Source organism: Corvus hawaiiensis, chromosome 6 (assembly GCF_020740725.1).
Source record: "Corvus hawaiiensis isolate bCorHaw1 chromosome 6, bCorHaw1.pri.cur, whole genome shotgun sequence".
In the NCBI taxonomy this organism is placed as follows: domain Eukaryota; kingdom Metazoa; phylum Chordata; class Aves; order Passeriformes; family Corvidae; genus Corvus; species Corvus hawaiiensis.
In genome coordinates, this window is record NC_063218.1 from 58935841 (window position 1) to 58960856 (window position 25016).

The 25016-nt window shown below is 35.7% G+C and overlaps 1 protein-coding gene across 2 annotated transcripts in view; it reads right to left on the reverse strand.

Moving 5' to 3' along the window:
• Nucleotides 1–8351: 8351 nt before the first annotated feature.
• Nucleotides 8352–25016, reverse strand: part of METTL15 (methyltransferase like 15) — a 94407-nt gene continuing 77742 nt past the window's right edge. For both annotated transcript variants that reach the window (XM_048307037.1, XM_048307036.1), the window contains 3 exons: nucleotides 16794–16985; nucleotides 14554–14732; nucleotides 8352–8910 (listed from right to left, as the gene is read on the reverse strand). In XM_048307037.1, coding sequence (XP_048162994.1) covers nucleotides 8465–8910; nucleotides 14554–14732; nucleotides 16794–16985 — 817 coding nt within the window. In that variant the 3' untranslated portion in view covers nucleotides 8352–8464. The remainder of the gene's footprint in view (nucleotides 8911–14553; nucleotides 14733–16793; nucleotides 16986–25016) is intronic.

Here is a 25016-nt window from a genome sequence, read left to right on the forward strand (position 1 = left end):
AAACTTGGAGCATCATTAATAACAAAGGTAATGAGTGTTGTCAGCACTGAATCTGATGCACTGACTTGAATGCAGAAACATATCATAATTTTTATAGGCAAGAATAAGCAAAATTACAAGTGAGGATTTTGCTTAGAGAAAAGAAAACCTAAGTTAAGCACAGTTATTATACAGCCTCACTATCAAATTAAGAGGAACAAACTCTGAATGCATGCTGAGGAATGCTGGTTATTCTGTAGGCTATGGGAAGCGACTGGGAGTAATGCCAGTTCAGGTGGCACCCTGTGTAAGAGAGAACATGATAGTCAGTAGTTCTGGTTAGAAGACAATATTAATTGTATATCCCTAACACAAATAATGAATTACTTCAAAGGAGAAACTGTGGCAGGAGTTATTAGATCTTTATTTCCCCATCAAAGTTAAAAGCTTTAAAAAAAAAAAAAAAAAGTGCAATGTTTTCTTTGCTCAACACTATTTGAAAAAAGGCTTGAATTGCCTTTTCTCTGGAAAACCAAATATTTTGTAACATTTTTTTTCTATATGAAAAGTGCTCAAATGAAACAGAATCCTGACAACAGCTAAAACTTGACTAGGTCAAGTAAAATACTTGCCAACTATAACTATGGGAGTGTATAAACTGTGAAAGAGTATTTTTAATTTGCTGCTGAATTACTGAACTATTGGGAAATGTGGTATTTATGGAGGGCTGTGCTCCCTTTGGTATATAACTGGATCTAATGGTCACTGCAATTAAATTCATTAATTATTTTTTGTCTCAGAGACAAATGTTGACTGCTGCTGCTGGTTTCACTTCATTTTAAAAGAACAATAGTCAGCTTGCCTGGAGGAACAAAAGTTATCAAGTTCAAACAGCAACCAGAAAATACCCCCTACGCTCAGCTTGTGATATGTTCTTTTCCAAATAGCAAGAGATCTATTAATAAAGCATTAAGTCAGTGCTCTAAAAAGTAAGATATTGGAACACTTTAAGGGGAGGCTGAGATTTTAATCTCCATGTCAGTCATCACACTATCGGCTACAGCAGTGCTCCTGCCCAGGTGTGCGGGCTGCAGCCCAACGCTGCTGTGTTTACTTAAGATGCACACATGAAAAATTGGCAGGGTCCTGGTGTAAAGGCTGATGTGACAAATTCCCTCGTCATCCCTTAATTACCTTTGTTTTAGAATACTATGAAGTGCAGCACAAATGCGTGGCAGGGCATTTGCCAAGCTCATTTAATTAATATACTATTGTATAATTTCACATCACATGTTAGTTTTTAATAGCCCAAGTAGCAGTGATAACTATAGGATATGTGCTGTTAAGGTATCGAGCCCATGTTTTTAGAACAGTGGAAACTTCTTCTATCTGTAATAGGCGCAGTAACACTGGAGACTAAATACCCTTTCCTCTCAAATAATTCTTCTGTCATCCTCCTGCCCTCCCAAAGAGAGGCAGTTAAAAGAAATATATGAGCTTCAATTCCAAGGATTTTTTTATTATTATTTTCCTAAATTTAGTTTTCTAAAACCCACTGTCACCATTACTAAGCCATTCTGGAATGCAGTATACTATATACCAGTGAACCTGCCTCCACATCAAGAACTGTTTTAATTCAGCATTATCATATTTAGTCACTATCATACAAGTGCTGGCAGTCAGCCTGGACTGCCCCATACTCAGTGGACCTTGTTTTGCAGAGTTTCAAGTCCTTTCTGCTTCCAAAGAGGCCTTCAGTCAGCCTACTGACCTTAACCTCTGCTCTGCCAGCTCTCATTGCCTACCAAGATTTCAATTTTTATTTCTATCACAACTATAAAAAATGGGACATCTTAGAAATAAGGCAAATATATTGTCAAGCACTGGAACAGGCTGCCCAAAGAAGTGACTGAGTCACTGTCCCTGGAGGTATTTAAAGACATGTGGCACTCTGAGATATGGTTGAGTGATGGGCTTGGCAGTGCTGGGTTAATGGTTGAACTTGATGACCTGAAAGGTCTTTTCCAACCTTAACAGTTCTATCATTCCATAACAAAGCTGGACCCACAAGTAAAGGCTGCAGGATTAGGCTCACAGACTGTGCATGTATTAACTGGCATGCATGTGTCATTACTCTTGAGAATATAATTTTTGCACTATATTACAAAACATATATTTTTGAGATTGAGATATTTTATGATATCTCAATTTTCAGATATTTATCAGCCAAGACTGTCAATACTTCTTATTTAATTTCTTAGCAAAGTCTACTAGAGATGTTCTTCCATGTGAAACTACTTGATTAAAAAAAAGTATATATACAATTTACAAGAAAGATGTGGAGGGATGAACTTAAAATACAGTTTGAATTACCAAAGAAGCTTTTCTATGCTGAATTGTTGATGACTAAGTGGTTACTAAGCTTCCACACATTTTAGTGTACAAGTTATCATGAGGCTTCAAGATTTTTTTTACAGTCACTAACTTGCAGTATAACCTTGTTAATGCTATGTTGCTATGTTAATATTATTAGTATAATTACAGCTAATGTGAAGTTCTAATAACATTGTAAGTCGAGCAGAAACCCATTCTGAGCTCTAGTATACCTTCAGTACACAGACAGACTGCATTTTCTTTGCCAGAATCACATCCACAGACTAGAACTGAAGAGATGACAATGGAGTACATAAAACCTAAATTTTTATTTAGGTATTCCAGCATGTATGGATTTTAAGATGTGATTTATATAGTGTGATTTATTTTCATTCCAGTTTCTGTCATATTCCCTAATGTTTCACTGCTTAGGCTATTTTTTAAAATGAATGGTCAAAAACATGAAGTATATTTGCCACTGTTATGTCTGCAAAAATTGTACAGGCACTAAAGAATAGATAGAATATTTATATATATATATTTTATTCTAATAATAATCTAATTATAAATTTTGAGAAACTGCACAAGTTTGGTTTTCTGTCTTTTGAATTAGGTATCTTCACTGAAGTATTTTCAGATAGGAACATGACCTTTGTTCTTTTAAAATTCCAGTTAGCATAACTTAAAACAACTACTGACCTGTAAAACAAGTTATCCCCATGTTTTTATCTTGCATCTTCATGTTGACAATAAACATGCTCTTCCTATGATCATTTGCAGGTGCTGTCAAAAGACTCCAGAGCAGAGGTACTCCCAGGACAGACAGAGGGAGCTGTATCTCCAGTTTTCTTCTTTAAAAAGACATCTTTAAACAAGCTGTCAAGTTTAAACTTGCAACCATAAAAATTAATTTAAAAAACCCTCCAGCTTCTTTTTCACCATTACAACCAATCAAATTAGGCTTGTAAAAGCAACAGGAAGAATATGATTTGCCTAAAGTTCAAGGTACAATGAAAAAATTTTTGTTTTTATAAATATAGCTATGTCAGTAAAGTAAGAAATTTAGACAACTGATAGCTTGCTCGGTTTTTTTAGCTTTTGTTTCCCATGAACAAATATTTTCTCCTTTTCCTGATTTAGTGATGTAACATTAATACTGAAAAACATGGCATATCATCAGTGAAATATGTCAAGTAGAAAAGTATTAAACAACATTCATTTTAATAAACTTCTAAGGATAGGTATTACAGTTTACCAAAAAAAGAAAAGCCCTTCCCTCTCATTCACCTGAAATAAGCTTAAAGAGGATCCAGAAAGGTAAACACAATTCTAACTCCAAAGGAGACAGAGGGAAAAATACACAGATCATATTTAGAAGCATATATACCTTCCCACTGTCAGCGCTCATTACGCACAAGAAACTATGCTCTACATGTACAGACATGTCCATGTACAGACATTGAGCTCTCTCACTGCTACTGTTTATCCCCAAACAGGCAAAATTAAGCAATGAACAGAAAAGTAGCAGAATACTGCATATATGAAATTTTATTAAAATTGGGTATCAACCTCAAAAATACATTTTTTTAAAAAACTTTTCAACTTTACTGCATATTTCTTTTAAATTGAACATAATTTTCAATGCTATCTTCTACAGGGACTGAGTGAAGGGGAAGGGAAGAAGTTGTTCTACATTGATTTAAATTATTTGTAAGATTCACGTGTAGCAATGAAGTCTTAATTAATCCACAAAATCCTGCTTTAATTGCAGTGTAACTCCAGTGTAAAAAGGCCTCTGCATTTGATTATATTTCTGAAAGACTCATAAATTTAATTTCATATTATTCTAACTTACAGATAAGTTTTAAGCAAGTGCTTTATGAAAAAATAAATGTATGGATATAAAGACTGGTTCCCATACTCCACTGAATGATCTTCAAAATCCTGGTGTAAATGGTACTAAACCTACTGAAGTTTCTTGAGAAGTTTTGAGGCCCAAGAAAACGAGGTCTGAGCCCCTTCCTTACTCTTGCTAGATGTAAAGATGTTAAGATGGGCAGCAAAAAACTGACTTAGGAGTTCATTACTTCTCTGTTTATTCAAATTTGTCTCATTTTTCACCAGTACTTTTGCACAGTGATACTCAAAACAGTGAGTCACGACTGATTATTTAAAACAACTAAGTTATTTTAAAATTTAAATTAATCAAATCACCAACAATCTGTGTCTAAGACTTCTTATTGCGATGCTCCCACCCCTGCACATCACCTTTCCTGAGGGCATAGTTCTTCTCACTGCGCTGTTACACTGTTTACGAGCATAAACTCTCCAATTAATACCATGTCTTCTCCAGTACAAAAAGTAATCTTAGAGCAATTATATGAATCATTAATAATCATAGAAATGCTACTCTAGAAAGCAGAATGCAAAACATCTGAATACAACACTTGCTACTGGAAGAGGCACTTGCTAATAGTGTTCATTGAAGTCAGCATTTTCCCATTCGTACTCCATTAGGAATCCTTTCCTTCCAACTTCCATCTATCAAATACCTCCATACATCTTTACAAAACCCCATGTTTCAGACTGGGATTTTTTCAAGTGGTAATCTTGGCAGATATGACTATAAAAGACTACTGATAAAATACTCAACTGTGAAAGCTAAAAAAACCCAAAACAACCAAAACTGAAGAGATATTAATTCATTATATTACTTGCATTATGAAACAATGAAACTGATTCTTCTTCTTTAGGAAGTAATAGGGAAATAATAATTGTCAGTAGGCTCTCACAGCCTATAAAAGCAGACAATTGTGCTTATACTGTTAAATTATGTTTTCAAGAAGTACTGGTTTTTTATTATAAATAGCTTAGTCACAGGATAAGTGTGTCTACCTTTCAAATAATTATTCTATGCAAATTTCTTTACCAGGCAGGTACTTCTGACAGCATACCAACTTTTACATTCACTTCAATTAATTAATTAAATCCTATTGTCTAATAAATTCAATTAAAATTATGTTTGCAATGCAGACAAATAGTCTTATAGTTGGGTTTTATCTTTTTAAAAAATTTTCCACTCTTCTAAAGTACTAACATGAAAAGATACACTCTTTAGCAACATGCTCTGCATGCACATATTGTATGGCAGCACCACTGTCTCTCGACAGCTACTACTTGATGTTCTCTACAATTATTCCATATATTGGATGTTTCTATTCTTCCCATTGTGCACAGGACCACATTCTTGTCATATTCCCTGTAAACATAGTCTACAATCTTTTTTCTTTCTTGATAGATAATCTTGCATTTGGCTGTATTAAAATGTACATTGCTTAGGTTGAATGGAAGTTTTTAGAAATGATACACAACTTGTACCTTGACAGCATGCCTTAGTTTTCAGTGAGACATTTTCCACCAGCTACCATCTCCTTCTTAAATGTAATTTCCGATTGTGGCAAAAACCAGGTTAGTTTTAGTAACATGTCACATATACCACATTAGAAAAATTTAAGGTGTGCTCTGTAGACATGTGTTCTGCTAACAAGATAAATGCCTAATACCCTTCACATAATTTAATGTCACTTACTAAGTCACAGAATCACAGAATGGTTTGGGTTGGAATGGATCTTAAAGAGCATCTATTCCCAACCCCCCTACCATGGGCAGGGACACCTTCCACTAGACCAGGTTGCTCAAAGCCCCATCCAACCTGGCCTTGAACCCTCCAGGAATGGAGCAGCCACAGCTCCTCCAGTCAACCTGTTCTAGAGCCTCACTAGCTTCTGAGTAAAGGATTCCTTTCTAACATCTAACTTAAATCTCTCCTCTTTTAGTTTAAAACCATTTCCCTTTGTCCTATCACTGCATACCTGTGTAAAAAGTCCCTATTTTTTATGAAATGAAATTAAATTAAATGTTTAAAGATACAAGAATATTTTAATCAAATATAACCAGAAGTTCTTCTGGGAAACCAGAAAGTTTTTTTCAGGCAAGCAGAGGTTAAAATTCTAGGACTCGCCATATGTCAGGTTTAAATCTGAAAGTGAGGAGATGCTGAGAGGAGAGAAACAGACCCTCCAAAGGGGAAAACGCAACAAATGATATACTGGCATGGCTGTGCAACTCCAACCTAAAGGCAAATAAACACCTCTTACTTTCCCTAAATGAGGGAGGGTATTTACATAACCTGGCATACAGCAGTTCAATTATCCTAAGAAACTGTGCCTTTGAATTTAGCTATGAGAAGTGTGGATTTTAAACATTGTTTTAAGCATAAGGAATTTTAATGCTTTCATATAATTTCTGAGGTGCTAATACTCAACTTCTGCTATACTGGATGGCCTTTCCCTGGAGCATGTCCTGAACGATGCACAGCATGGCACTACAACTCTTCTAAGCCTATGTTGGAGGCACAATTTTTCAAATCTACAATTGAAATACATGTCAGTATGAAATCTTAGCTAAAAATAACCTCATCTATTTATATTTAATGTTTGCATGAAAAAATGTCTATTTAGGGTGCAGTCTGTTGTCTCAAAGATGACAAGAGTAAGTAATATTATTTGAAGTGGAATGTTTTATTTAAGTAGCATGTATAATGAAGCTAGTGGAAAAATACTGAAATTTCAGCAAAGAGTGAAATGCTCATCATCATTTAACTGTTATTTCAGATTAGCAATAGATGTTATCATGTATACCTAAGAATACATTATATGACTTACCTGTACCAAGGAATTAAACAATATGCAGCTATTTCACTATACTGTATACTACAGACAGTGAAACTAAATATCAACTTGTGTCAATATGACCCAAAAAACTACCGTGAAGTAATCATTTACATCAACACAAAGAGAATGCTTGATGAAAATCAAGTTCAGAATGATCCAGTCAGTTGTTCAGAAGCTAGTGTAGTAGTCATTTAGCTGAGTCAGAAATTGCATTATTTTATTCTACCAACCAAGTTTCAGAGATCACAAATGAAATCCTGGTACCAATTTGATTATTTAAATTAAGGCTTTTTCCTGAAGAGATGAGTCAGAGGTCAAAGAAGTTGAAACTTATACTATTTTCCATTCATTTTAGCATATAAACCTAGAAAACCAGTGGTATTTTAAGATAAAATATAAAACCAAAACTAAATTTAATTCATATTAACTAAAAAAAGAAATTATATTAAATGTTCTACAATCTAGTATAGCACACAAAGATGATGTTAAGAGTGGGCCTTTCCTAAAATAATTTAATACTTACCTCTTAATAAATGATCACCAGCAAAGGAGAATATTTTGTAAGACCCAAAATACTGCTTTTTTGATGGGTTAATTATAATTCCATCAACACCTAAAAGCTGTAGTGGATCTATGCAGAAGTTATGTTTGCAGGATGAAATTCAGATGATCAAGTACAAATCTGACTGCTTTACTATAGTGTCCAAGTGCCAACAGTGGTGTTTTAAGAACCCCTTTTTACCCAAAGATACATTCATTATTTAAAATTATTAATCATTAAACAACCAGGTGAGCACTCAGAAGTAAATATCTATTTAAAAAAAGGTAAGAGTCCATTTATGAATTCCTGGATAGAACATGACATACTGATGTCACTTTATTTAAGAATTAGCTCTTGTCCCATGGGCATTCATGCAACAAGTTAGTTTTTATCAAGAACATATCAAGAATTCTTAGGTTAGTTTCAACTTACTCTAGACAAACCAGACATCTGAATGAGGTGTGTGAAATCCACCCCCATAAAAGTATGTCTGTCTCAATTAGCTACTGAATTTAGACTGTTAATGCCAGGATTTTGAAATTAATCTAAAGGGAATACTAGAAATACATCAAACCTGCAATTTTTATAAACTTTGTGTTTGATGGTCTTTTAAAAAAAATGTCTTTTTTGTATAATTAGTGACACCCACTTATATGCATTTATTTTGCATTTTCATATTCTATACTACTTCCTAATTGAAAAGAAGCACAAAGGTAAGAAAGAAATGTTTTCTAACAGCCTTCATTTTATTTTTTCAGTTTGATACTATCTGTCCAGTTAGCCTTCTAGAAAATAAAATTTAAAGAAATTAAACAATTATGTAATCACATATTTTGGTTTAGAGTTTAATAGCAGCTCTTAGCTTGGCTGACCTTCCTCTTGGATTTGTTTGAATATCCTTGGCCTGGGGTGTGAGAACTTTTTTGTGCATAAAAATCCACTTTGAATTGAATTTTCCACAGGGAGATTGTTGTGTATCTTCTCCTTTGGAGGAATTTTTCAGAGCCTGCCTTATCTTCTGCTTTGAGCCAAGATTGTACTTTTCTGTCATGTCAATTCCACAAAGAAAACGTTTGATAATACGGTCTTCTAGGGAATGAAAGGAGAGGGCTACAAGGCGACCTCCAGGTTTTAGAAACTTCTCAGCTGTCTTCAGTCCTATGAAGAGTTCATGGAGCTCATCATTTACAAATATTCGCAGGCCTTGAAAAGTTTTAGTAGCAACATGTGCGGGTCTCTGAAGCAAGTCCTTTCGTGCATAGAGTGCTGATGCTGGAAAAGCACCTGTCATACATTTTAAAAGGTGCATGTTAATAACTTAGTATTTCTACATTCTGACTTTCACTCATGCAAGATGACTTTAAAGGAAAGCATAGTCAAAGCTGAACCCTGAGTAGTGAGCTTCTTTCTTGGTAACATATCTTTATTTTATGTTTTGAATTCACATCTCTGAACGTAAACCCTATTAAACGAAGATTGTTTGTTGTTAAGTGTTGGGGTTTTTTCCCCTAGAATCTTTTAGAGAAATTCCTTCTCCAAAAGCATCACAAATTTAAACTACAAAATAATGGCTGAAACCAAGATAAAGAAAAAAAAAATAGGATAGATAAGTCTCAACCTAACAGCTCAGTGTAATCAATGTCAGTTCGGTATTTGTGGTTTTGTTATGCTTATAAGAAAAAAAACTAATGTACGATGGACACAATTTTACCTGTTGCCTTTTAGGTAACTGCATTTCTTCACAAGCAGATATAACTGAAGACAATGTCTACCTGGTAATAACTATCTTTCAATGAATTAATTGAAGTTTAGAAGAGGTATCCTTCTTTGGGAATAGCAATTGTTGAACACTACACCTGTGAAGAACCTGTGTTTCTTCAAATGTTCACAAAAATACCTTGAGAAATTTAGAAAATACAGCTGATACTGTCGTGTTTTCACGTGTCTATAGAGCTGAATGCGTCAAGGTTTGTCAGACCTAAAATCACTAGATTAAATATTTTTATTAGATGCAGAAAACTCCCTCTTCTTTTCCCCACAATTATTATGAGTTAAACAAGTTTCTGTAGAGACAGAAATTTTCATAGAAACTTAATTATATCAATATTTAATGTATTTTAGGCTTGAATTTTCATTACATGAGTACAGAGCAAAAAGCTAGAGAAGCCTGATTTGATGGATCAGAGGAACGGAAGTGGAAGAATCCTACAAGATCTGTGAAACCCGACTAAATTTCTAATCTATTATGTAAGGGACCACAGGAGTCTGGAAAAGATAAATTAAATGAACAATGCTAGCTCATAACTGGACAATTATTTTTCTAAACAAGAGGCAATACAACTAGTATGTATGTATTAGAATGCCCTAATTTCATGTCAGTGCTAAGCTGCAACCCAAGAAGCAAAGAGTTTGAAGTAAACGCAGCTCATAATCAAGTAATTGATATTCTATATAGTGAAGTAAAAGAGGGGAACACTGTACCTCTGAAACTAGTTGTCTAAATTCACATCTGCACAGGTGATTGAAAAAAATTAATAGAGATATCATTATCCATAACATGCTTGCACAGAATAATTTATTAGTGGAATTCTTGAGAGTTTTAAAGGTAAGATTTTACTTATGTCAAAAAGTCTAAGTGTTCACAAAGCATATCACAAACACCCAAGCAATGTCAGTGTTCAGCAAAGGTAGAGGAAAATAATAGGATTTTAAAATTCAATCGTTATTAATAAAGCTGTTATCATGTATGCTATGTCCCTAAGATATGTTTCTGCATAATTGATTTTCCTAACTACCTTCCCTGCCTCTACCTCCTCTGATCTCCAAATTAACAGCTCCTAAATTCACTGAAGAGACCCATTGTAGCTGTGGCTGTTTCCAATTCTTATAATCTGAATCGTTCAAGACAGAAAGTGGCAACAGGATCGACTTCTCCCAACAAATGACTGCATGGGAATTTGTGGCTTGAAGCTATTTCACAAAACAGAGTAAATAGATGTAGCCTGCAGGAGGCTAGGCTTCTCCATCATTTACAAACTCTAGAAGAAGTTACACTAGCTAGTTAGTATAATTTCTGTTCTTGAGAACATAACCCTCTATATTTACTATGAATCATAAAAAGAATATATACTCTTATTGTATAAGTCACAAAGTTCATTTTGATGAGAGACCTAAATTAAAAGGAGAACTAAAAATTACAGAATGTAAGATGTCCCAAGAAACCGACACCAAGCTTGTACTAACAGGCACAGTATCTGTTTCCTTATTTCTTTACATACCTATAAATAGATTCTTTGAAAATGGAACCCTTAGAACAGCCATTGACTGCCAGTTGTGTATGATGAAAAATTCTCCTATCACTCTTACTCTTCTAGTTTAGTTAAATAAAAATCTATTTGTGCTTTCTGCTCAGGCACATTATCTCTCATCCAGGTCCCTGGAAAAATCCTTCCTGGTAACTGGCTGTACAAAATGTATATACAAAAACATTAGAAAAAAACTGTATGGGAAGCTTGTAAAATGAATTTCATTCATAAAACCACCACGCTTCTGGCTAGATGACTGGTTTGAAATCCCAGTGAGAGAAATTATCATTTTTAGTTTTAGGATGCCCTGATGATACTTACACTTTAAAAAATCTAATAGGTTCACAGGTTGAAATGTATTGAAATTTTAAAAGCTTGTGAATGAAATTAGCAATGTGCTGTGCCTGTCAATATGAACTATTAAAGTCCCCAGAGTGTAAGAGAGTGGGAGAGTTTAGAAATTAATTCAGATCGTGCACCTGTTTGCAGGAATTCGTCTGTTGAATTAGCACTGCATTTAATAAGTTTCTGTGACGCAACTAATGTCCTTTTGTCTAGGCTCCCTCAGTACAGTGTTAATTCTCACCCAGCTGAAATTCAGGCAATACTACAAATTCCAAACTGATAATTAAAGTCTATAAAAGTGAACCAGTCTGAATGAAATTGACTTTACTGATTAAAGTGCTTTTTAAACTTTTCAAATTTCTTTAACATGTCATCATCAACTCCTTTCAAGTTAAGGCCAAATGATTACCTGATCTCAAAATTGTGTGTGAATAGATTATGCATCTAAATAATGATCAGAAAAAATAAGTTTTGGACAAAAATTAATAGATAACAAGGTATATTGCTCACTGAAAAGAAATCAAAATAGATCATCAGTTTTCCTGCACATGCAGTTAGACCTATTGTTTCCAAACAACTCAATGAAGTACAACAAAAGACATCAGGAAGTGCTTCTTAATCGACTTCCACACATCTGTTCACAACCCCTCAGTTGAGAACTACTGATTTTTAGTATTTACAGAGCATTCAATGTTGCAAATAGCTCTGTGAAAATTACAAACACTTAGAAGAGTTTGACTGTGCTGCAGGAAGAGATGCTGTTCACAAAACTGAACCAAAAACTCCTCCTCATAGCTCATAGAGATCTTACTTGAACAGATCAGAAACCTTTTGGATAATATTTATAAACACAAAAAGAAAGACAAATTTTTTAATGCTGTTTCGTTTGCTTGGGGCTTTTTTAAACTACATCCTTCACTTTTATCTCCCAATCAATTAGCAACTGCAATACATGTTCTAACCTTTTGGAGGGTAGTGGAAAGACCAGTAGTCTAGCATTCTATAAAAAGAAATTAAATTTTCCAAGTTCAGGTTAGTCCAAATCTAGATTCACTGTGATTCTGATTATCAGCTGGACCTTAAGATAAAACTTCAGAGCTCTAGAAAATCTGAAGCCATAGTAATCAATAACATGAGAAAGAAATATGGACACTACACAAATTCTCAGATACTGACACCAGCAGAGAAAAGGCACACATATCCAGCCTCACTGGCTAGATTTTTTTGCTTATGTTCTGGTTCCTATACTAGGCAAAAATAATGACTCTGTTCTGGAAGATAATCAGGCTTGCAAAGAATCTGCAAAATCTAAAATGCAAGATTTTATTATTCTAATTAATATTTTATTTTTTAAAGGACATAACATTTAACTACTAGGTCATAAATTTTACTCTGGTAAAGTCCTGAATTAGTCAGTGGTTTTTGGGCTGTGCCATCAAGAGGTTTTTGTAGCTGTGGTCTCTGGCTCTCTAGCTCTGGCTTATGCCAATAACTTCACCAATATAATAATATATATTAATGATAGATGATAAATGAATCAAAACATATCACAATTACCAAAAATTTTCTTAAGGTTTCTTAATCAGTTCAAAAACAGATAGGATCCACCATAGTGCTTCCTTACTGGATGAATCCAATTAAAATTGGAAGAAGTTTTAGGCAAACAGGGATCAGTGTAACAGCTCTAAAATTGTTATAACTACTTGTGTATTCCAAAAAAAGCACACAAAACGTACATATTTATTGTCTTGGCAGATGTGTGCTGGACTCATTGTTTTTGACATGTACACTACCTGATGCATACATGACTCATGTATCAAGAAGCTCTTCAAAGACGGCAGAAAATTTCAAGTGAGAACAAAAAATCCTTCTCATTGTCAAGGAAAGTGACAATTGATGACTTACATGCAGCACATTAAACATGAAGGGAGCTTCAATTGCTCTCTTTCATACACTAGTATTTTATCTTCTTAGTTTAAGCTATGGCACAAAATTATTTCAGAACTACTGAGTTGCTTGTCTACAACACATAACATGTTATATCTTTAACACAGTGATATGGTTGCTTCAAACTCAGTAGTAGTACACTGTCTCAATCAATAGTTTTTCAAAAAGCATGAGACATATATGACAAAGCCCAAAATTATTATTTCAGGATATTGCTAAGGATGATATTAAAAATGTAAGGTTTATAAAAGACACATAGTGCTTTATCTCTGTGATTTTTTTTAAGATTGCTTGTATTCACTATATTTACAGCAGGAGCTTACAACAGCAAGCGGTGTCTTTAGGTTCTTTTATCGTATCAGCTAAATTTTGGGCCTTGGTTTATTGGACATTTTGCTAAAGTATCCTGACTTCTGCAAATCCAAACCTTTTAATTTCTCCATCATTAAACTTAAGTGCCTTAGACATCCAGTTTAAGTAATACAAATTTTTAAGTATACCATACATTTTTTAATACTCTTCAGGATATTGATAAAATATTTTACACTGTTCTTTAGCAAATGTTAAATTTGGATTAGAATTTTAAAGGTCTATATTCAAAGTCAGCAGTTTAGACTTATTCATGACAAGATGTAGTGATTTTCGCCATTTGGTTAAAAAAAATAAAACATCCTGACACTACGTATTAGAATGTTAATGAACAGGATTTGTGTCTTATATTTTTCCTTGAAAATTTTTACTTGAGAACACGAACGTAAAGGTTCTTGATGTAAGCACTGTTCCTGCCTAACTGCATTTTGTTCAAGTTGTTTACAGTGAAGAGCAAGGAAGATGAAGTGTTTCAATAGTCGCTTCAGGCTGATCTAGTTGGCATGCACCAGGTGAAGCAAGTCATGTATTTCTTTGTGCTCCCTGATTCTTTAAAAAGACAGAAATTATCTGATTTCACTCATAATTGAAAACTGCCATGGTACCTCCCCTCAAAATATTAAAATACAGAAATTTAAAACAAAGACAGATATGACATATCTGATACTTGAAAGTTTATCAATAGCCAGGATAAAGAATACCCAAGGCTGCTGTCATTCTGTGGTTCAACCTCGTTGACAAAATGATAAATCACTTCATGTTAAATCTATTATTAAACTAATTGTCAAACTACAATACAAAAAATGGGAGCTTAAAAAAAAAGAAAAAGAGAGCTGACATCAGAGCAGAATAGGCAGGATTAGATCCTGCATGATTTCAAGTACAAATAGATCCCTCTGGGACCTTGGGGATTAATATTTTTTTCTCCTCAGCAGCCACTGTGAAGAATTAATGAGGGTACCTGCAACAATGCTTGCAAGCTGCTGAGTTCTGGTGATGGGGTATATGCTGCGTGCCTGAACGATGGCTGAAGCGATTTTCTTAGCATGCCTCTCCTCCCCGTATGTTCTCAGGATGGACGCAAGCGCCTGTTGATCTAAAGCATTCACAACATCAGCAGCAGTGGGCATGTCAGGGTACCTACGCACGAGAAGAGCCAATTAGTTCACTGACGTCAGTTTTCATTGACAAGAGGTGAAGCTTCATAGCGTTGAGACATAAAGTCAAACACACACACTGCATACAAGTGCCTTTGAGGTTTTCAAATAGGAGATGGCAACTCTGTGAAAACAGCTTGCACCTTTTAAATCCTTTTTCTTGCTGGTCTAAATGGAGTTCGTTCCTTAACTTCAATTAGAACAGTTTTTGACTTCCAAGTATTATCATAAGCTATGCTTAATAAGGTGACAAGAATAAATATATTCCAGTATCATGCTAGGATGGAAATTATGTGTGACCTTTCTATTTAGCCAGCTTTAGAATATAAACTTGCCTCTTATGGGTTCATTTTAGCCACCTTGCATCATATGTTGTTTTCTAGTCAGAACTGATTTCAAGGATCTTTTCTTTCACATCTCCTGCTATGAAAACAATTGCTAATGAAGATAATTAAATATTACTTTTCAATAAAAGGCATAAGAATTTATATATAACTACTCTTCTGAGATAATAGAAATGACCTAGTAATACAAATTACAGGAATTATTACCATTTGGACAGTGTAAGCCTTCAATCTATATATCTAAATCTCTGTGACTTTGCTACTGAAATAGTTCAAGGTATTATACGAACATCATCTCTGGGTTTACTAATCAGAGAAAACATACAAACTACTTAATAAATTCTCTTCTAAATTCTCTTCTTCTCTTTCAGGCATTTTTTACTCCCCTGCAGCATCTTACAAAAGATAACAAAACTTAGAGGCAAGTAGTATCATAGCAACAACCATAGTGTAAAGCTTTTGTTATGCCTCAGGTATCCTTTGCTCTTATGCTCTTGTTCTGTGTTTGTTTTCTCATGATGCATCAGACTTATATTTAAGCCTGGAGTTCAGATTTTTGAAATCTGAGGACTGAATCCCAGGAGAATCATGGGAGCATTTTCAAGAAAACAGAAAAAGCAAGTATCATGAAATTTGCTCTGTTAAGACTCAACGTTAATATGGTAAGCTAATTCCTTAGAAATTGAGGCTTCCCGTGGGCTCTCTGTGAGCAGTGAAAGAACAAATGGCATTTCTTAAGACTCCAGGTTCATCAAAACACGAAGAAAAAACTGTCATTCTCTGTCATGCAATGCATCATGCAATTACAGCCATCTTCCATACAAGACGGATCTTTGGTTGCTCATGCAAAAAGCAAAATGCTGCAGAAACACATCAGGTTGTCTGAAGATAAAAAACATTCCATAAGCAGAAATCATCATTCCACAACTGATTTTCATGCTCTTGAAAGTACTAAACACCAATCCAAATTTAAATACAGGTTATTTACTCAGTAATTATTAATTTGACAATTAAGTAAGCCTGATGTGCCTCCTACACAAAGAGAAAGGAAGCTTATAATTTTGCTATTAAAAATTACAACAAATACATGGACGTGGAAGACAACTTTATACAATGTAGCTATCTGATTTAAACTGGCAGATACAATGGATAGGATTTTACTTATTTATTTTTATTACGTTCCTTTTACAGAGAAGAAACTGGATCAGATGGCCATTGCACAAAAGAGGGACGCTGCTCCTTTCCTAGGGGAGCAACTGAACCTGCTCAAGTGAAGTTTCCACAAATAGTAAGTGTGGCAGAAAAGGAAAGGGACTGCAGTAAGAAGTTGTGAGCCTGCAGATCTAGTGCAGGTGGAAAAACTGCAGAAATAATAAGCCTCTGAAAGGGAGATGTTCCTGTGACTGTATACCATACACTCCAAAAATGTTATAATTCAAAGGTACAGTTAATAAAATGTTAGTGGTTTAACTACTCATCCCTGGAACTTTCCTCTTATTTCAAAGAAGGCAAAGACAATAACAAGGGCTGAGCACTGAGATAGAAAAAAGCTTTTTGGCAAAAGAAAGACAGGATACTCATGCAAAATTAGATGTGGTTTGATGATAAGAATTCTTCATTTTAAGAGGAAAGGAAATGCACAGGGGGTGCTGAGCAGATAGTTTTTAATGTTCAAGAAGAAATATTCTATTATAATGTACCTGTCACTATCCATCCTCATGTCCAAAGGTCCATCCTTCTGCAGGGAAAAACCTCTTTCAGGTGTATCAAACTGCATAGAAGAACAGCCAGCATCCAGGAGAACGCCATCCAGAGTCCCTGGCTCAACCCCAGATGAGATTAGCAAAGCCTCTGACTGGCTAAACTGTCCTAGAAGAGGTTGAATCTGTTTCCTGTAAGAAAGTAGCAAATAAATAGCCTCAAGTTTAATTATAACAATGCCATCTCTCCCCCTTGCATAGCAGGAATTAGACAATAGAACTCAACTTGTCTCAGAAGCAATAGGACTATTCCCAAAGTAATCGTTTATATATTTTCATATGTCAACATTGAAAACTGGTCCAAACCACCCCTCAGTGGCTACTTCAACTTCTTTAACTCTTTACTCCCTTCCTGTTTGATCTTAAAGAAAGGGAAACCTGACTAAAATTTTTTTTTCAGTATGCAGGAACTCAAAAGGACACCTTCAGCAGGAATGTCCTGACTACTAAGGTACCTGCCCTGCTTAGCATGCCCCTTAGTCAAGCGAGGCCAAGGTGCAGAAAAGAAAGAACAGATCTTGGACCTAGAGAAGCAGACAAAATGGAACAAGAGTGCAGAACCTTGTGGTTAATATTTACCCACCAGGAAAAGAATTCCAAATTCCTGCCATGGGACCAAACACCTTTTTAGTGATATTTGTCATTTTAAAAATAACTGGGAGAACGAGGTACACTGAAACATAAGCAGGTAAAACACTTAGTGTAATTTGGATTTGGGCACCTGATCACTGGAGGGAGTAGTTTTACAAGCACTTTTATACTTACTGTGCTTTCTTAGATTTAAAGTGGTGGTTTCTTAATATTCCCATACTGGCAAGGAAAAGAGGAATGGCAAGGGAGAAGATAACACATCTTCTCCACAGGTTCCAGTATCCAACTCCACTGAAGGTGGTTGAGCACTGGAACAGGCTCCCCATGGAAGTGGTCTCAGCACCAAGCCTGACAGAACTCAAGAAGTGTTTGGACAATGCTCTCAGGCACAGGATGGAATTCTTGGGGTATCCTACCTAGGGCCAGGAGTTGGACTCAATGATCCTGATGGGCCTGTTCCAACTCAGGCTACCCTATGATTCTATGATCTCCGAGGTTTCCAATGCTTTCTTGGGTATCTAATCCCAAACTTTTGGGGTTTGCCTGTATATAAGGTGACTTACAATTACACGATTTATTTTATCTGTCTCTCAAAATCTCAATGAATTTCACAGACTTAAAAAGATTAATCAACATTTTTAAGCAGTACCTGCAAATCAAAACATATTTCTGCCCATACCAGGAAGCCACTGCCTCCATGTGGAGAGAAAAAGCTCCGTTAAAAGGAAGACATTTATGAATCCAACCACATGGAAGAACACTCAGCTACACAATGTTCTCCTCATTAGAGCAGAACAAATCCACCTATTAAACATAGCACAAACCCTGGGAAACAGTGTGAATGAACAATTCCCATGAGGGATATTATGATTGCACACACAATTTTGAATCGATTTCTGTCCAGCCCATAACTGAATACAACTATTCAGCATAATAAGAACTGACAGTTCCTGAAAAGCACAATGATCCACTTAAGATACTTAAACCAATTTAAGCTATATAGTTATATAGTTTTGAGATTGTATTTCCTCCTCAATATAATGAGAGGAATTTTCTTGAAAATATGTACCACTTTTTCCAACTGGGAAGTGTTTCTAACTTCATGACTCATGCAAATGAATGAACTTTAAAATTCCATATGTGAGAGATGAAAATAAATGAGACCTGGATAAAATTATAAATTGCCATTGTCCAGTTCCCCAGTAGACAGTAATCCATGTCAGTGGCTCTGAAGTAGTGCTCTACCAACCGATCTGAAAAATTATTCTGAATAACTAGAAATTTTATTACATTTCTTTAAGCAAGTCATAAATATGTGGATAGCTAAGATGTTTACAGCTTTTGATTTGTGATCTGCCAAACTTTTGTGATTAGAAAAGGTTAATTAAAAAAAGAAGTAAATTTTAAGTAAGTAGAAATTTACTCTTTGGTAGAGAGATGCTTCAGGTGGAAAACATTCTGAAGTTTGCAAATAAAAAAAAAGATTGAAAAATTATTAGGTTGACATTTGATGTCAGTCTTTCAGCTGTGTGAAATGACAGCTTCTCTATATAATGTGCTTATTATGCACCGCCTTGTGTGTATCAATAGTGGATACAGGCGTCTTGTTGAATATAAATCCTCACTAAAACCAGATGTTTTTATAAGGTTATAATGACTATATTACAATGTTCAGGCCAGTTCTCTGAATTTCTGTTTCTCTGTGGAACAAAAACCACAATTTTAAGTATCTTGGCTATCTCATACACTTCAATTAATAAAACCAAGTACACAACAATGAAAGATATATTACCTTGAGAAAGGAAATACAAATATCAACTCTTTTTTTGATAGGATAGTAACAATGATGATAATGATGACAAGGACTAATCTATTAGATTATAAGCATGACACATTTATTTAAAATAAAATATTTTACCAAGAATTCAGAACATTTATTAAAAGATAATGAAATTCTTCCCTAGTCTACCATTCTTTATGCCTATACTCAAATAAAAACTGCCTGTTACACACAGGATTTCTCAAAATATTCTTAATTTACCCTCAACTTCCTTTTGACTTCAGGTTTTCATTTACATGATCTGCAAATCCACTTTCCAGAAAAGTCTCAAATAAATAATAAATAATGAACTGTTAAATAATAAACAATGTTAAAAAAATTTATTTCCTACAGTCACATGCCTTCTGCTCCATCCAGGTATGCAGAATTCTTTCCACTTCCTTTTTCAGTCTTCCAATGTTTTCTTTGGTCAATAGAGGATTTATGTTCTACGACCACACTTACCCAGTGCGAAAATCTATTACTCTTTCTGTCTTAATATATTGCAAGAACAGTGATTAGTGGAAAAAGCAGGAAAGGTAAACCAGGGAACATCCGTAAATACCAAGAAAAACAGCCAAGCTTATAGTTCTAAGAAGCCTGAGATGAGAGAGCATATCAAAACATTACCTAGCAAGACTGAATGGGGATTTTCATCAGGTCTTGGTGATACCTTTGAAAGCTGTTAAGACTACAAAGGGTCACATAGAGAGCATTGTAATCATTTTAGGCAATCTTAGCAGGTTAAAATCTAACTAAACCAAACTGCCTTGCTTAAGAGAAAATATTTAAACTTAGTACTTGAACAGCATTTGATATATTCAGAATATTTTAGAAACATAAAAAAAACCTGTGAAGAGCTTTTAGCTCCTCTCTTATAAATGGAGAAACAAGATTTGCAGGGTTTAATATTTAATGACTTGAAGATACCATGTAGAAAACTAAGACAATTTCAGAGAATATGGTCTGGGGATATAAAAAAGCAGAAAATACCTGTCATATTAGCTTTGTGGGGGTGTGTATGGGGTAATAGCATGTTAATTTTTTGATAAATTCCCAACTGCTATAGACAAGCAATCTCTAACTTCTCAAAATATTCAACATGTTCACTCCCTCTTTAGTAATCTTGACATTCTACAGGAAAAACATATATAAGATTTTAAAAGAACACTAGGAATACGGACAACCTAACCTATTTTAAAAAGAATAAAAAGTTATTTACAGCAACTAAGGTTGTGGGGCCTTAATAGATTTTCTTGTGCAACAACTTCAAAAGCTTGCAGAATTCTTGGGAAATAACACAGTTGGAAAATAATACAGAACCTTGGGTTCACGTCCTTTGTTCAGGTCATAACACAATATTTTATTATATTATGACACACAGCGCAGTAATTCTGCTAGACAGGACTTGATCTGCACTTCTCAACTATATGAAAGAGTAGAAGGAGAAAGAGTTCAATGTCTCCTAAAATACTTCAGGCTCTGCAGGTTTCAGTTAATCTCTGGTATTCTGCAATGCTTTATAAAAATATTTATTTTTTATTTTACTCAGTTGAGAGGGACCCGCACAGGAAAAAAAGTAAAGCATTAACACAACTTCTACAAAATAAATAGAATCTTTTCTCTCATCTAATTTCTCTCCATTGTCACAGACATTGATATGACATCAATCATTCAAGTAATTTCACAGAGATATACAATGATACTTTGAGGGTGCTTCATAATTTTTTAATGTATACATAATAATACTTGCTCTTGATGTTTCACTATTGCTCCACTTAAAAATTCTATGTATAAACACATGATGATCCCTTGTCAGCAGTGGAAACTACATTTTACTCAAGCAGAATAAATGGTTTCTTCAGAACAGAAAACAAAGTTTTTCAGCTAACTCTGGCAGTGCACATCAAACAAGGAGACCAACCTGGTGCTTTGATTCAGTAAATCCACTGGGACTGCCATCAAGGTGCCAAGTAGCACCAGCTGTAATGAGGATACTGGTACAGACCTGGTTTGACACTGACTCACCTCACTGAGGTCACTCACAGCTGTCAGATAGCTGCAATTTTCACTCATGGCTGCAATGCTTCAGGGACACCTAGAAGCAAATTATGAAGTATTCTAGCCATAAATCCCTGGAACTTTCAGCATCCTACCTGGAAATTGCCATGTTATTCTGCCTCAGTGTAACATCCCTCTCAAAAAATGTATCTGAATATTCTGTAAAAATTTTTAAATCACTTTTGTCAAATGGAAATTTGGCATGGTTTTCATGCTTGCCAAGTGCATAGGTTTTGCATGGCCTGGGTTTTGGCAGCAGAGGGGGCCCACAGAGGTGGCTTCTGTAAGAAGCTGCTGGAAGCTTCCACCCGTCTGGCAGAGCCAATCCCTGGTGGCTCCAAAGACAGACATGCCGCTGGTCAAAGCTGGGCCAATTAGAAATGGAGGTAATACCTCTACGATAACATATTTAAGAAGAAATCAAAACAAAGGTTGTAGTATAGTGTTAATTCCAGCCAGAGAAGAGGAGGAGGTGAGAACCTGTGAGGGAAACTACATGGAGACACCAAGGTCAGTGAAGAAGGAGGGGGAGGAGGTGCTCCAGGCACCAGAGCTGAGATTCCTCCACAGGCTGTGGTGGTGACCATGGTGAAGCAGCCGTGCCCCTGCAGCCCATGGGCATCCAAGCAGGATGCAGAGATCCACCCACAGCCCATGGGGGAGGTGCCCACGCCGGAGCAGGTGGATGCCTGGAAGAGGCTGTGATCCAGTGGGAGACCCAGTGGAGAGAGGGGGCCCTTGCTTCCAGGCTGGAGCAGCCTGTCCTTGGAGCACTGCACCCCGTGGAAGAGTGACCCACTCTGTAGCAGTTTTGGGAGGACTGTTTGCCCATGGGAGGAATTCACATTGCAGCAGTTTTGGCAGGACTGCTGCTCATGAGATTGGAACCACATTGGAGAGGTTCGTGGAGAACTGTCTCCCCTGGGAGAGACCCCACAGTCTCACAGGGGAGCAACTTCTCTCCTTGAGCCAAGCGGAAGAAAACCTTGGGTGACGAACTGACCAAAACCCCCATGTCCTGTCTCTCTGTGCTGTCGGTGGGAAGGAGGGAGGGGTTGGGGAAAAAGGTGTTTTTAAGGGTTTCTTTTACTTCTCATTATCCTGCTCTGATTTTGTTAGTAATAAATTCACTTTATATCTCTAATATGAGCCTGTTTTGCCCTTGATGGTATTTGATGAGTGATTTCTCCTGGTCCTTATCTCAATCCATGGACCCTTAAAATTAAAATCAAATTTTCTCTCCTCTGTTCAGCTGCAGAGAGGAGTGAGTGAGTGGCTTTCGTGAGTGCCTGGCATCCAGCCAGGGTCAACCCATGACACCAAGAAAAAAAGTAAAACCACAAATTGTGACATCTATCACCTTATAAAAAAACTTCATTATTACATTTCTAGTTTTATAAAAAAATTAATTACAGATCTATGAAAAGCCCAGTATCTACTTGAGAACTTCCAACTCAGCCTAGGCTGGGTTTTGTGCAACAAAATTACAAATTCAAATCTCAGCCACTGATCAACAAAGACCTGAAAACAGGAAAAAGCATAAGTAAAAAGCAATTTCCATAGAACCAAGTTAAGATTTTCAAATTTGACTGCTACAATAATAACTGTACTCTATGTGAGGATCTCTGAAATGTCGTTTTAAGTATTTTTAAATTGGTAAACTTTTATTTACCATGTATTCCCACTTAAGAGTACAGAACATTTAAAAGGTATGCATACGTTTGAAGTCAACTACTTCTCTCCTTATAACCTGAAGACATCACACCAAAATAACCCCAACAAATCCCCCTTTTTGCATTGACCTGTAGAACACTGAACATCTTACACTGTCAGAACTGCTATCCCAAGAGTGTCTTTCTCTGCCTCCTCTTGTCAACCACCTTTCTCTCTTATACAAACCCTCATGAAACTAATTATTTCATGCTTCAGTTGTTCTCCTCTAGCTTCCAGGAAAACTTCCTCTTCTCCTTACTCTGCTGTTGGAAAAAGGAAAAAAGTCCGTGGACTCTGGCGGGGGGAGAAATTGCAGTCCAAAACCAATGTGGTTGATAAGAGCAAACTCCCGTTTATTAGCAATCCAAAGGCACTTATATAGTATCCCAGCTTGTTAACTCCTAAGTGGCTTAAAGCTTATCAAAGCGAATTTCTACTTCTACATAATTGGACTTACATTGGCAAGCTTCTACAGTTATGTTACGATTAAAAGAATTCAGAGTTCACCCTCCCTTCTCCGGGTCTTATCTACACAGCTGTAAATCTTCAAAACTCCCTCTGTTTCTCAGGCTTTTTTCTCACACAGGATTTTTCTCATGCAGAGTTTTTCTCACACAGGCCTTTTGCTTGCAGGCCTATTGCTTGTATAGTTCTTTTATTGATCCCATAATTCTATCAATGATCCATGTCCCTGATCCTCTAACTATCTCCCAACACACTGCCACATTCGGTAAAATGATGCAATCCTTCACTCCTCCTCTGTCATTGACACCACGCCCCCCCAAATTGTTTCTAACAACCTCTCAAGCATACCTGCAAGAAATTTCAGGATGGCTCAGATGAGATTGCTCACTATTTAAATGTTCATTTTTATTTCTATATTAAGTAGGCACTCTACTATTCTGTCCACTAACACAATTTCAGCAAAAACTACTGGAGAAGACACTGTTTCAACTACAGGAAAAGATACAATTTTTAAACCAAAAGCACAAATATCAAAGATGGTTTCCACTGAGTACATCCAAAATCTTGCGATATTAGACATCTTCCATAGCAGGTATACTCAATCCCATTAAAACAAACATGAAAATTTAAGTTCCTAATGAACAATGTTTCCTGCTAAATTACAGATTAAGGAAGGAATTCCTTTCCTTTTATGGGAACACAGAAGACTAACAGAGTAAGACTAGTGATCAAGGCAAATTTCAATATTACATGTCCCACCAAAATTTGGAAAAATGTATTTTTAAGTTTCCTAAGCAACACAAAGTTTTGCTGCATAATAAGAGCAAATTTTATGCAATTGCATCCAGCCATTAAAGCCTTTGCTATAAAATACATAACATTGTTATGCATGACACCTTTATTACATATGTAGAATATGTAATATGCTGTCATCATTCAGATGTGCAAAGAAAACCAAGCTGTCAGAATGATTTGCTTGTCACTCATAACAGTTCAGAGGGTAAGATACCACCCTCAGAAAAGTCATAAATGTTTCTCTGACCTTACATCGCCCCATCTGGGGATTTCATTTGGAGGTATACCTTAGTTTAGCCTTCACAGCAACAGATAGGACTGCCTAGTCTTACGAGGATCATTGGACATAAGCAGGAACAGCTGAATACACGTATCATTACCTCAGGACTACCAAACATCCATTGTGACCCTCAGCTTTATTACCACCAATTTTAAGTGCCCTATCACAACCAGTATGTATGTATCACATACCAGCTGAATCTGCCTGTTATTTCACCTCTCCCAATAAACACTATCACTTTAACAATTACTGCAAGAAGTTTTGTTGGACTTTTGTTGGACATTTCTGATGACAGCTTGCACAACCACTTTTTAAGGGTGAATGTCCAACTCATCATTCAAGTTCTAAGAACATTTTTCACTGTAAGAAAACACAGCAAAGCAAGTTTTCTTAGAGTTGATAAATCTTAATAATTATACCCCTATTGTTTTTCTACTGG